This window comes from Rhea americana, unplaced genomic scaffold, assembly GCF_003343005.1.
Source record: "Rhea americana isolate MKP2758 unplaced genomic scaffold, rheAme1 scaffold_29, whole genome shotgun sequence".
In the NCBI taxonomy this organism is placed as follows: domain Eukaryota; kingdom Metazoa; phylum Chordata; class Aves; order Rheiformes; family Rheidae; genus Rhea; species Rhea americana.
The window spans coordinates 108,732-121,834 of NW_028186412.1; the positions used below are offsets into that span (position 1 = coordinate 108,732).

The 13,103-nt window shown below is 42.7% G+C and overlaps 1 protein-coding gene across 1 annotated transcript in view; it reads right to left on the reverse strand.

The window, feature by feature from the left end:
- Window positions 1-12,435, reverse strand: part of SESN3 (sestrin 3) — a 40,341-nt gene extending 27,906 nt beyond the window's left edge. The window contains exon 1 of the mRNA XM_085309004.1: window positions 12,182-12,435. Within this exon, the coding sequence (XP_085165130.1) occupies window positions 12,182-12,280 (99 nt within the window). The 5' untranslated portion in view covers window positions 12,281-12,435. The remainder of the gene's footprint in view (window positions 1-12,181) is intronic.
- Between the last annotated feature and the right edge of the window lie 668 nt (window positions 12,436-13,103).

A 13,103-nucleotide genomic window follows, 5' to 3' on the forward strand; every position in this document is an offset into this window, starting at 1 on the left:
CCATGAAACAACCCCACTACCATCACCAAAACCTACCATGCTACAGAAATAATAAAAACACTTATTTTATATCCTGCTTAGCTAACCTGTTCTATAGAAATACTTAACTTTCTTCTGTATGAAGTAACCAGATCAAAACTATGCATCAGAGTAAGCCCAGCTCCCAAGAGACACGTTGACAGCCTTCTGTTTTCACCCAGCTCAGCTCTACCCAGACCGAAGTCAGACCGTGCAATGCATATTCCAAGGGTCCTGGGAAATACAAACTGAAGTCATGGGCCAAGCTTCTAAATTAGTCATGCTGGATGGCTAGGTGCTGCCTAAACACACTCATAGGGCACAGCTTAACCCAAAGGAGTGTCCCATACAGAACAGCAACAGCACTGCATAGTCAGACTGCTTCTGCTTGTACTGCAGGTTTCTGCTGGATAAATAGGTCAAGTAACTAAAGCTTTATCTAATGTTTTGCACAGGTAACCTGAAAGAGGGACACAGAGGGAGACCTTCTTCCACCTCCATTCACATTTTGCTCTTTTAAGTTTTGTGTGAAAGATGGCTTAAGCATACCCTCCCTCCTCCTTGAGGACTGCTCTTTCTCCTTCTTCGCTTAGGCGTAACAAGTACCTTCGTACAATGTCTCCCCTGAAGAGCTGCTATGTGGACTGCAGGTTCCTTCAGCCTTTAATTAACAGCTGACCTTTTCAACCAACACACTTCTTCCAAGGACTTGTACAGCACTGGCATTAAAGTGAAATGACAAGTTTTCAATTGCTGGAATAAAAATCACTTATCTCTGAGCAGGTTCTACTTGTATGATACCTGATGCCACTGCCTTAAAGCCTGTCATCCTATATTCTCCCACTAAGATCACATAGGTAAGATTCAAACTACTAATGTAACTGAATAGTTTGCTTCAGTTTTCTGGAAGGAAAGGAAATTGAAAATATTTTCTGGAGTCTCCTGAAGCATTAGACTGGCATAAATCAGTTGATGTTCTTTTGGTTCACTACTCTTCCACTTCAGTTCTTTAAATATGGAGATTGCAAAGAGTAAAGTCCACAATGGCAGAGAAGATAGAAGAAAAAGCTACAAAGGAGGAGACAAAGCTACATATGATTCCAGCTCAGACACATTAGAATTGATCTTCTGTACTACAGAGTGGGAAGTTGATCAGTCAAAATGAACTGTTGCCTAATGAACATCATACATCTGAAGTGCTGTTTTAAGTTTTTTTATTTTATTTATTTTTTTATGACTGAGGATTGAATATTTCTATTACAGGATCCTAACGAAAATCCCCAATTCAGAGTACTCCAGCAGMAAGGTTCTCAAACAAGAAGTGTGTACTTGAGTTAAAGCAGACCTAAAATATGGGCACTAGAGCAGCTGCCAAGACACCAAACACTTGTTTCAATCAGTCTTTGGAGGAAACAGAACAAGTCCGCTCATAAAGAGTAGAGATGTGGTATTTCCAGAACTTTAGTGCTTTTTTTTTTTTAATCAGGTTATTACTGTACAAGAATAGTGGCAACTTGTGAGTCTTACCAGCATGCTTCTACTTCATATACACTTTAAACTACATGTAACAGATGTAAAATTCTAAAGTCTAACTTCCAGAGCTATGGAGTACGGGTGTTTCTATATAACAAGTTGTCTTAATTTTCCAATTCTAATCTAGTCTTTGCAGTAAGGTAGTGAATGCTCAGCAGAATAATCAAATCCCAATGCTGACTTCCAGGGAGGGTCAACGTTCACTCTTGCTTGCTAAACAGCCAGTGGGTATTTGCACGCAGGCAGTGCTCTTGATTTCAAGACACAAAACATATTGTAGTAAAGCAAAGCAACATCAAGTGTTCTTTCACATTGGATGAGATCCAACTGGTGTCAGGTAGAATATTTAGACAGCGTGTAGGCGCTCCATTTCATTAGAGGTCTAATCAAATTTCTAAATGCTAGAACAAATTACTATTTCCACACCTGTAATCAGTAATGAGGGTGCTCTACTGAGAAGAATGTCAATCAACTCTGAGAGACTATTTTTTAGTTTTTAAGTTAATAGGGATAATTTTATTAAAACAGATTTAGAACCATATGGCCAAAACCCCTCCAGACATATTTAGCCAATAATATAGTTACATTCCCTTTACCACATGCAAAAGCAGGAGATATTAGACATATTTACAGGCACATGCTATTAAATTAGGTTCAGTGCTGTTAAAAATTATTTAATAATACAGTATCTTGACTGTACAATTCATAAAGAAGAACATATATTGGCTTTGAATTCTGTTTTGTTGAGATCAGCCCAAGCAAATCAAATGCTGTAATAGCCCAGAGAAAGATGAATAGTTTTAAGCAAGCAGTTCTGAACTGCTCTAAAAAACTGGTTTAGAGAAAGAGAGCTAGTAATTCCTCAGTGTCATCAACATAGTTCTGTTCTACTCTGTGTGACACTGCTAAAAAACACAAATTCTTAATTCCCATGTTACAAGTCACACAAAATGGTCCTTTGTATGTGAAAATGTTAAGCAAGAAGTCATCTTTGTAACTATTCCTCCTTCCTAAGGAATAATTTCATTGATTCTTTTAAGTATCAATTAACTTTAGAAGAATTTACAGTTCTCTCCACTTTCATTTCAAAAGTAAGTTCACAATGAAAACACTTTAAAATACATAGTTAGGCATCCTGATTGCAAAGCATAGTAACTGAGCTATATTAMTAGTGTTTATGAATTAATAGCTCATTCTGAGCAGGTGAAAATGTTGAGTTTAAAGTCTTCTTTTGCTTCTCCAGATGTCTTCTGCACTTGAAGAGACAGAGCACTAGAATTCTCAAGAAGGCAGTTTCTCCTGACCTTCGTACATAGAATCATAGAATCAGTAAGGTTGGAAGGGACCTCTGGAGATCATCTAGTCCAACCTCCCCACTCAAGCAGGGTCACCTACAGCATGGCAGACAGGGTTGCATCCAGGCAGGCCTTGAAGATCTCCAGAGAAGGAGACTCCACAACCTCTCTGGGCAACCTGTGCCAGGGCTCCGTCACTCTCACAGGGAAGAAATTCTCCCTCACGGTCAGGCAGAACTTCCTGTGCTTCAATCTCTGCCCATTTCCTCTTGTCCTCTCACACGGGACAACTGAAAAGACTCCGGCCCCATCCCCTTGACACCCTCTCTTCAGGTACTTGTACACATTGATAAGGTCCGCCCTCAGTCTTCTCTTCCCCAGGCTGAACAGGCCCAGCTCTCACAGCCGTTCCTCGTAGGGCAGGTGCTCCAGCACTCTGATCGTCTTCATAGCCCTATGCTGGACTCTGTCCAGTAGCTCCATGTCTCTCTTGTCCTGGGGAGGCCAGAACTGGACACAGGACTCGAGATCAGGCCTCAGGAGGGCTGAGTAGAGGGGCAGGATCACCTCCCTTGATCTGCTGGCAACATGTTAACCTAACATTTGTGCATGCCAGAAGATTCAAGCCACAACTCTAATGATGATCCATTCTTCAACACCATCATATGGAGTAAGACCACAAGAAATTTAACTTATCATCCGATACATGCTTAGCCATTCAGGTCCAGTTTACTCACAGGAAATTAAGCCAGAAATGCTTTGTGTTTCTCTCCATTAATTTTTTCCACCTTATTGCCTGAACGTAGGTATTGAGGTATTTTCCTAATATGTTACCAAAATCACTATGTTGGGTGCTGAGTTCAGACTGACATACAAGTATATCGCTGGTCTACCAAAATGGGATGCTTATACTGAGAGAAATGCAAGGCAGTGATCAACAAGATAAAACAGAGGTTTAGTCAGGAGCTTGCATGTATTATTTATTTTACTCTAATTCAGGTAACAGGGAAAGTTCAGAACTAAGACATAAGACATCTTTCTAGATTAAGAACATCAGTTTCAATCTCTTACTCTAAGTATTATCACTTAAACTTCTTTTAGTTCCCTCCCCAATTTGTATCTAGTTAAATCCACACTYCCCATAAGTCTGTGCTTCAAAACATCTTTCTATTTCAATAAGAGTGAGAACAAAGATACTTGAATAAATCAATGGCTGATAACAGTCTATATGAAGAACAAAGTTTCTTAGCACCCTAAACATGCAAAAGTAACTCATCTGCACTGGTATTTTGCCCTAACTGACAGTTATTTAAGTCTGATATGCAAGAAGTATTCTATAATAAAAATTTGAAATTAGTGGTTAATGAAGACATTTAAATTTTATCTCCCTTGATCACAGCCTCCTCTATTATAACTAATTTGCCCAGGGTAGCATACAGAGAACACTGTAGAATTTCTTGAAATACATCCATCACATTCAATGTAGTGACTGATAAACAGTCGGCAAAAATTGTTTGTGGGGAATATACCCACCTCCTTGTACAAAAAAAAAAAAAAAAAAAAAAAAAAAAAAAAAATCTTTCATTTATCAGCACAAGAATCCCTGTAACTACTTGAAGTGCACAGACTACTAGATTGGGTTGCAGAGAAAACAATGGCAATTACCTCTGCATATCACAGGAATACCTGTAAAGAACAGAAAAATCAAGTAGTAAAGATTATTTCTGCATAGGTTTTTGTCCAACTGAGSTACAATTTCTCATTAACGAAGGTGTCTCCCCTGGCAATCTGAGAATCTTTTCCGCTGAAAATACTGACCCTCCCAAATCTTTCCCGATCCACTTAGACGAGAGCAAATATTCAGTCTAGTCAAGCAAACTATGCTTTTGATCCRTTCTTACTATCCAGCCCTGGAAATGAAAATCTGATAATGAAACCTTCAGACCAACTCCCTTCATTAAGCAAAGGCAGGAGAAAATTATGTTACCATCTTCTCCCCTTCAAATATCCCAAGCCAGTAAAAATGGTTCAAAAAGAACTGAATGAATATTAACATCTCCCTCATCAAAGTGACGAAGAGGAAAAAACAAGGATGCTTAATGAACTGAGATATATATATATATATATATATATATTTAATATTTCAAAACATCATCATTTAAAGAGATGATAAATTTGAGGCATTAAGTAACATGCATAAATTTAAAAAGTAAATGCTCAAAAAACCCTGATTTCCTACCCACAACCTGTGATTTGGCTGATGGAATTCACCACTCCTACCAGCAACAGTAAGTCCTAATAGAGGACAACTTCCACGCTTGACTAACCCATCCTGGACACTAAACCTCAAGGTTTCTTTTGAATAGAGTCCTCCTCCCCACTAACTTTTCATCTTTTCCCACCTCTATTAATTCCCTGTAATTCAGGGAAGAAAACGTGACTATTCTAAATGAGTGCTGCTCCTACAAGGTCAACTGTTACAGCTTTTCACTGCAGAATTTTCTTTCACTAGAGATTCATTTTACTCATGTCATTCTCATTACAGGTCTATTGAAAATTTAATAGTTCTGTGTTCTTACCTTCAGCAGTTGAGACTAGAAAGGTAAGGGGAAAATATTTTACATTAATTTAAGATAAAAGCAGAAGAACACAGGAACATTCAATATCAATGCACACCTTAGAAGAACAATTTCTCTCTCCGACTCCAGACAACAAAAACAACAATKAACAAAGGGAGGTGAGAGAACAATTATTTAGAAAGATACGAATCTAAAAGACAGATTACTGCAAGACTTGTGAGGATGGACAAAGTGAGAAACCAGAATTATTACAGTTATTTCACAGGGAAGAAGCTTGCTCTGTAAGACTTTTTACAAATATCTCCAGAAAAAATATGACCAAATGATGGCAATGAGGGGCCTGTTGCTGAGAATTTTAAATTGCCTTAAAAAGATGGGTTTATTTTTACACTTAGATTTTGGACCACTCAAAGTTCTTATTTCCAATATTTTGTCCCTAACCGTGCACACTAGGGGTGTGTTAGAAATGACCTGAGTTAGTTTCATCATGGCAGAATTCCAAGGGATTGGAATACAGAAATACAGAATTTTATATATATATATATATATATATATAAGATATATATAACAGTTCTCATTCTACCAACTTTCTGATAAAAAACTAAGTTAGGTTTTCATGTTAAAGTATGAAAATGATTTTGAGAAATCCTTTAGAAAGAGGCACATCAGAGATTTTAAGTGATATTTACATATATTAAGACCACAGAGTGAAAAGACTTATCAATGAAAGCAGTCAAAAGCATGGAAGACATTATTTCATTTCACAAAATAAAATTCTCTGTGACGATCAAGCCTGATAAAATCTCTAAAGCAAAATACACTACTCAACTGGATAATGCAGAGATGATGTATTATGAAAAACTGAGGTTATTTTTTCAAGCAGACATAGATAGTTAAATTTGCATATGTTCAAAATAGGCTGAACTAGGTTTAATTTCCTTAAAGTAGCTGAGACATTCTTGAAAGGGCTCTTGAATTCTGCAGAACTGGTATTGGCATCTCCATTTACCTTCATGACTCATGGTGGCATATTTTAGCTTGAATAGACTTACAACATCTGACATCAGACTTTTTTTTGGTTCACTTTTGGGCTTCTTTCTTACTCACCTACACAAAACACAATAAAGCAATTTTTTAGAATTTTTATTTTTTTAAAATATATGACCTTACTAAGTTCAGGCTCATGCTATTGTAGACACTGCCTATTTAACAACCTTCACATATTTTTCTATCTTAAAATTAGGTGGTTTTTTTGACAGCAGTAGACCTAGCACAAACTCAACCATGACCTCACAACTCTAGACATTTCTGGTTTTGCTGAATTAAAAAAGCAAATTCTCCCTTAGTCTCCTTCTGAACAAAAAAGAAAAAGAAAACCCACCATACTCTATTTCTCTAAGCATCCAGCTCACGTCTGTGTGCCTGTTTAGTTTGGATCCATCCTTCCTGACTTCTTTTCTCCTCTTCCCCCCCCCCACCACTCCACTAAATTGCCTTGCAGGATGACATTAAGCTGCTTCTTAATGGGCCTTTCCAAAGAGTTGATTTTACCAAAAGCTATGAGTAACAAGTAGTCAGACTATAACTATACATGTCCCTGGATTTCATGCCAATTCCACCTACTCCAGCGCCCAAGGTCTCCCAGTTTTCTAAGAAATATTCTGGCCTTTCCCTGRATTGACAATATCCACCACGTCTGTCTCAATGAACATATTCCATTAATAGTTATTCTCATCATGATTCACGAAAGTGTTAAGCCAGATTAGTTTCAAAACTGATCCTTTAAAAACCCACAGATAGATCATCTCCTTTCAGCACAATGACTTCTCCCTTCAGCAGGGCCCATTGTCATCTCCACTTCAATCAGTTCCTTACCATTCCTTTACTAATTAACAGGAGTATAACAACAGACGTAATGCGTCAGATCAAAGGTCCACATCACCCAGTAACCTATCACTGACAGGGGGCCATAACAGAAGTCCAACAGTCAGGAAAGCACGCAGCAACACATCTCCAACAGGCACTAGCCCCTATTTACAGGGGGCATTTAATTTCTCCTTTATGAATTTACCCAATTACTTCTTAAACCTATTTCAACTTTTCATATTTAGAACACTTTGTCTTGACAGGTCCCAAAGTTTAATTCCAATTGATTTGCTAGTGGAAAAAAATGAATTCAAAATTTGATGTTATTTCAGATTAATGAATGAAATCTAGATTTAGTCATTCTAAACCTTTTAAAAGAGGACACTATATAGTATATGACTTATCAGTAGAAGACTACCACATTAGTTTAACATAACATACCATGTCATTTTTTCCTCATATTTGTACGCTTTTCCTTCAAAATTTGTTATAATAGCTTGCATAGTATTGAGATTTGTGTTGAAGATGACAATTGGCATGGGGAGTGGCAAGCACTGAAAATTCTTTATGTCAATCATATTCCATACTATTTCCTTCTCATAGGATCACTCTGATTTAGCAGGTCTATTAGAGACAAGAACTGGATCAAGGATTTTACAGTTTTTTTCCAGAATTCTAGCATAGAAATAGGCTCAAATCAGGAAGATCTAATGATTCAGGTGCAATTCCACCTTGCCAACAGTAAAGAGATGCTCCTAAAGTATGCCTCCCCATTACCCATTTAGCTATTGCCCTTATATTCCTCTCACTGAATTCTAAAATAAAACAAATATTTAGTTTGGGATTCTCTCTCATACTAAATTTGTTTTCTATCCTACTGTCATTGAACAACAATCTGTACTTATAGGCAGAAGAACCTTTTGCTTCATGTGCTTTGCAATTTGCAACTAAGCTTTACATTTTGGCACGTTCTCCCTGTTCCTACATTTCCTGAAATATCAGACTTTCCATCTTCTGAAGACTCTGCTTATTCCTAAAATCCTCCCAAGAGAGTTATCTGCCCAAATAAATACTGAGCACTACTTACACTTCTTCTCCATCTCACTTGGGAAACGGACTCCTTTCAGGTATAAGAATCTTGAATTTCAAACATTTCAAACAAGATCTTCAGATTTAAGGCCCCAAGGTCCCCACTCCAGGTGACTTCCTTACCCAGTTCCCTCACACACAGGATTTTTAAACTTTAGAGCTAGAGAACTATTACTGGTTACAGGAATACAACAGCTCTCAGCCACCTCTACGGAAAACTAGGCTAGAGCAATCAGGTACCATTTTAAGTACTTTTACCTACATCCGGCAATTCAAACATCATAGCTTAAAGTCCACCCATCAATATCAAGAATTGTAACTTTAGATCTAGCTTTGCTCATTCTCTCATTTATTTTAAGCTGAATCAAAACGTTGTTGGTAGTCTTTTTCAAGATACTTGCTCACAAAATCTAAAATAAAAAAAAATCAGTAATTCAGCTCTCATATCTATGAATATTTAMGCCCTTATGATTAGCAGCAATTGTTCTGAAAGTGTATCTGGTTATTTAAAGTATTCCATATCAACAAATACAACCAGAAATTTCTTATCTTATTAATATTACAGATCTTCCACATGGGCAAATTTAACTAGGAGATGCTCAGCAAATTTCTAACACTAGCCTAATAGACCTTCTTGTACTAAAACATAACTGATTAATTTGAAATTAACTGCTACTTCAAGTGCTGCATACAGCTTTTCTTCTCTTTCTGTTGAAAGAGAAATCTGCCCTCACCCATGAGAATTCAAAATCTGCTGGACTATTCTGAATTTCATTATATGCCACTGGGTAGAAGGCTTGTTTTTCTTCCTCATAATATTTGATGACAGTACTACCTAAGCAGCAAGCATTCTAGTGGTTTGAAATAAAGCCTTAAAACTGAGGAGGGCAGAAGAGAATCAAAATGTTTTAAGGCCAATCATTTTTCCAGTACATTATCACATGAGCATTAAAAAAAATACCACCAAAAGAACAGATGAGACAGCACTTATCTGAAGATTATTACACTGACACTCAGGTCAAATTTGCATCTCATTTCCCCAAGCCTTTTTTTCCCCCTCCTGTTTTCTACTTGCATGTTTGCCAATGAAGTGCAAAAGGTTAAAATTTACAGTGATTTTACGATAGCAACTTTTAAATGATTACAGATGTAGTCAGAAGCTTTGTGCTTCTACATTTATTGTCCTGCCTAAGATACAACAATGTCATCCTACAACCAATGCAAATACAAAATAGCTCGAGATTAAGAGTTTGTCTCAGCTTCACCAGCAGCCACTAGATTTTGTTTTCAATTTTGTAACAAAAAGTGACTGTGAAGAGACCACAGACAAGCCAGGACAGTGCTGAGCTGTTTTTCTCTATGCAATCTATCAGGCTTCCACATATTACCACACAACCATCACCTTCCCTACATTATTTGAAAAACATCTAATCTAACAAGCTTCCTGTTACCAGGAAAGTAACTTATAGTCTTGTCTCCCTCACCCCCCCCCCAGCTGATATTAAAGAGGTATACAAAAAAAAAGCAAGAGAGAAAGAAAGTGAGAGAGACAGACAGACAGACAGACACACCAACCGACCTACCCACCCCTACCCAGCAGGATGAGACTACAGCTTAAAAAATGTTAAATAATTTAAATTTAATTTTAGGTATAAAACTGCTGCCAAGAACCACTATATTTGTCAACAAAACATTTTTATTATTTGGCAGAACAAAGCAAGCTCCCTCCTTGCTTTCTCCACAGATATTTTTGGCACTGGTTAATTGGTATTTCTTTAGACATATGTCAAGTCTGAAGCTGTTTCAGGCTTTAACCCCAAAGAACTTCTCTCTTTAAGTACTTGTTTTTCTTAAAGCAGTAATGCCAGCAACTTAAAGCCAAGAAAGGATCCTGTAATGAAATGGTTAAAAATCAGACTGTGCTGATGTGCACTTCTCTGATCCATTACAGTTCTCGCAAGCTGAGCTAAGAGCTGAGCACCAAGTATCAACTGTAATATGATCCAAGAGTTTATGGAAAAAATAACTGCACATACCAAGCATGCACATTTAATAAGATTGTTTCCATTAAAATATTCTAGAAACATGATTTTTAAGATTTATTTCTCTTTCTGACCGATTTTTAATGTTTCTCCTCCCCCTCCCCTAAACACACACCTCCTTTCCAAAAAAACCAAACCCCTTAAAAAAAAAAAAAAAAAAAAGCAGTCCTACTGCAGGGAAGAGAGGCTTGAAAAACAACTTTGATTGGCACTTGGCCTGACCCACAGAGGAAGAAAAACAGTTTTTGGACAAAGAGCGCAAATATTTGAGCTCATTGACTTACAGGCTTTCTTAGTATGTACAAGAACAAACCTGGTGAAAAATGTATCAGCAGAGATTTAATTCAAAAAATGGCATTGCATTCATCTTAGTCTGACTCGATGCATTTGCACAGCTCAGCAATTTTAATTCATTTGCACTGGACAAACAAAAAGCACCTCAACTAATGCTCCCAGTTAAGCAGATGTCGAGAGGAGGTGGTAAACCGATTATACCAGTCCTAAAGAACAGAGAGCCCACTCAGTGGGGCTGGTAATAACAGTACGGTTGGGGTTTAGTCTTTTTTTTTCACTTTAGGGAAAAAAAAAAAAAAAAAAAAGCTTAAATTTCAGATGACACTCACAAAGACTTGCTGGCAAATCACGGTGATGAATTTTACCGGATGATACGTGGATAAACTTGGTAAACTTTCTAACCACCCCTCAGTGAGGATTGGCCCCAAGACACCCCCACACCACCGCAGAGGCCAGGTGTACCCCAAGAGCCAGGGGACAGCAGCCCTAAGACAGGGGCAAATGACAACCAGCCCCAGGAGACGGTGGCAACAGGGCTGCAGGACACAACACCCCCCGGCACACCTGGAGCTACATACTCCAGCTCATCCCTGCCCCATATACCTCTGCCAGCAGCCCAGATACCCCCACAGCCCTTCCTACAGCCCCAGGTGCCCTCCCCCAACCTCACTGCCTCCCTACAGCCCCTGTTTCTCCCCACTCCACTGCCTCCCTACAGTGCATTTCCCTCATCCTACTGCCTCAGACCTCCCACCCCACTGTCTCCCCACAGCCCCAGCTTCCCTCCTAAGTTACCCCACAGCCTGCTTCCACCACTGACTCAACATAGCCTCTCTACCCCACTGCCTCCTCACAGCTCCAGTTCCCCTACACAGCCCCTCTACCCCACTGCCTCCCCACAGCTCCAGTTCCCCTACACAGCCCCACACAGCCCCTCTACCCCACTGCCTCCCCACAGCTCCAGTTCCCCTACACAGTCCCACACAGCCTCTCTACCCCACTGCCTCCCCATAGCTCCAGTTCCTCCACACAGCCCCACACAGCCTATCCCACTGCCTCCCCATAGATCCAGTTCTTCCACACAGCCCCACATAGCCTCTCTACCCCACTGCCTCCCCATAGCTCCAGTTCCTCCACACAGCCTCTCTACCCCACTGCCTCCCCACTGCTCCAGTTTCTCTCCCCACAGCTCCTCCCACAGCCCCAGCGCCTCTCCCTACAGCCCCCACTCCACTGCCTCTCCACAGTCCTGGTGCCTGTCCCCAGCGCCTCTCCCCACAGCCCCCTGCCTCTCCCCACAGCCCTCCCCCCAGTCCCACCGCTCCCCACACCCYCCTCCGCCCCTCCTGCAGACTCCCCACGGCCTCCCGCACCCCGCCACAGACCCCACCGCCAGCCACCCCGTCGCGGCCCCTCCGCCGCCCGGGCTCCCCCCCGGCCCCTTTGCTCCCCGAGCCCGCGGTACCTGTCTCGGCACCTTCCGGCAATTGCCGCACACCCGGTACTGGCCGGCGGCGGAGGCGGCGCTGCCGCCGCCAATGGGACCCGCGCTGAGCCTGTTCATGCTGGCTGGGAGCGCTGCGCTCGGCTGGCCGGGCGGGCGGCGAAGGGGGCCGGGTGCGGCGGAGCAGCCGCCGGCGGAGGCGGCAGGGGGTGGCTCCGCGCCGCTCAGCAGCCCGCGCCGCCGGCCGCCCCCATCCTCCAGCCGCGGCCCCAGCACCCCGCTCCGGGCCGCTTCCCCCTGCGCACACCCCTCCGCGCTCCGCCAATCAGCGCGCCGCCGCCACGCCCGCCGCCGCCACGGCCGGCCAATGCGAGGCGCCGCTCGGCGCCGACCAATTGCCAGCGCCGTCGCCGGCTCCCATCTCCAGGCAGCCTCGGAGGCAGGGGCGGGCAGGGAGGCGGGGCCGCCGCTGCGGGGGGGCGGGGCCGGCCGCGTCTCCGGGCAGCGTTGGAGCCAGCGGCGCGGACGGGCGCCTCGGGGCGTGTCTTCCCCCGGCCAATAGAGCGGGCCTGCGGGCGGCATGCAAATGAGCCGCGGGAGGCCCCGCCCCCGAGGGGGGGGCCGCGCGGCGGGCTGTGAGGGGCGGGCGAGGGGCGGGGGGGGGGGCCTCCGCGCTGCTCCCCGCTGCTCCCCGCGTCGCCCCCGGCCGGGCGAGGGAAATGGCGGCCGCGGCCCCCCGGGCCGGCTCGCCGCGCTGCCCGGGCCGCGGGCCCCCCCAGCACCTCGGGAGCTCTCCGAGGGGCCCGTCGCCGTCACCCCCGTGCGGAGCCCGGCGGGGCCGGCAGCGATCATTGGGGCGATGAAGTGCGGAGGCCTCGGCTGGAGGCACGTCCGGGCCCGCACATGCCCCAGCACCGCCAGGCCGGGCAGAGAGCGCCCAGCC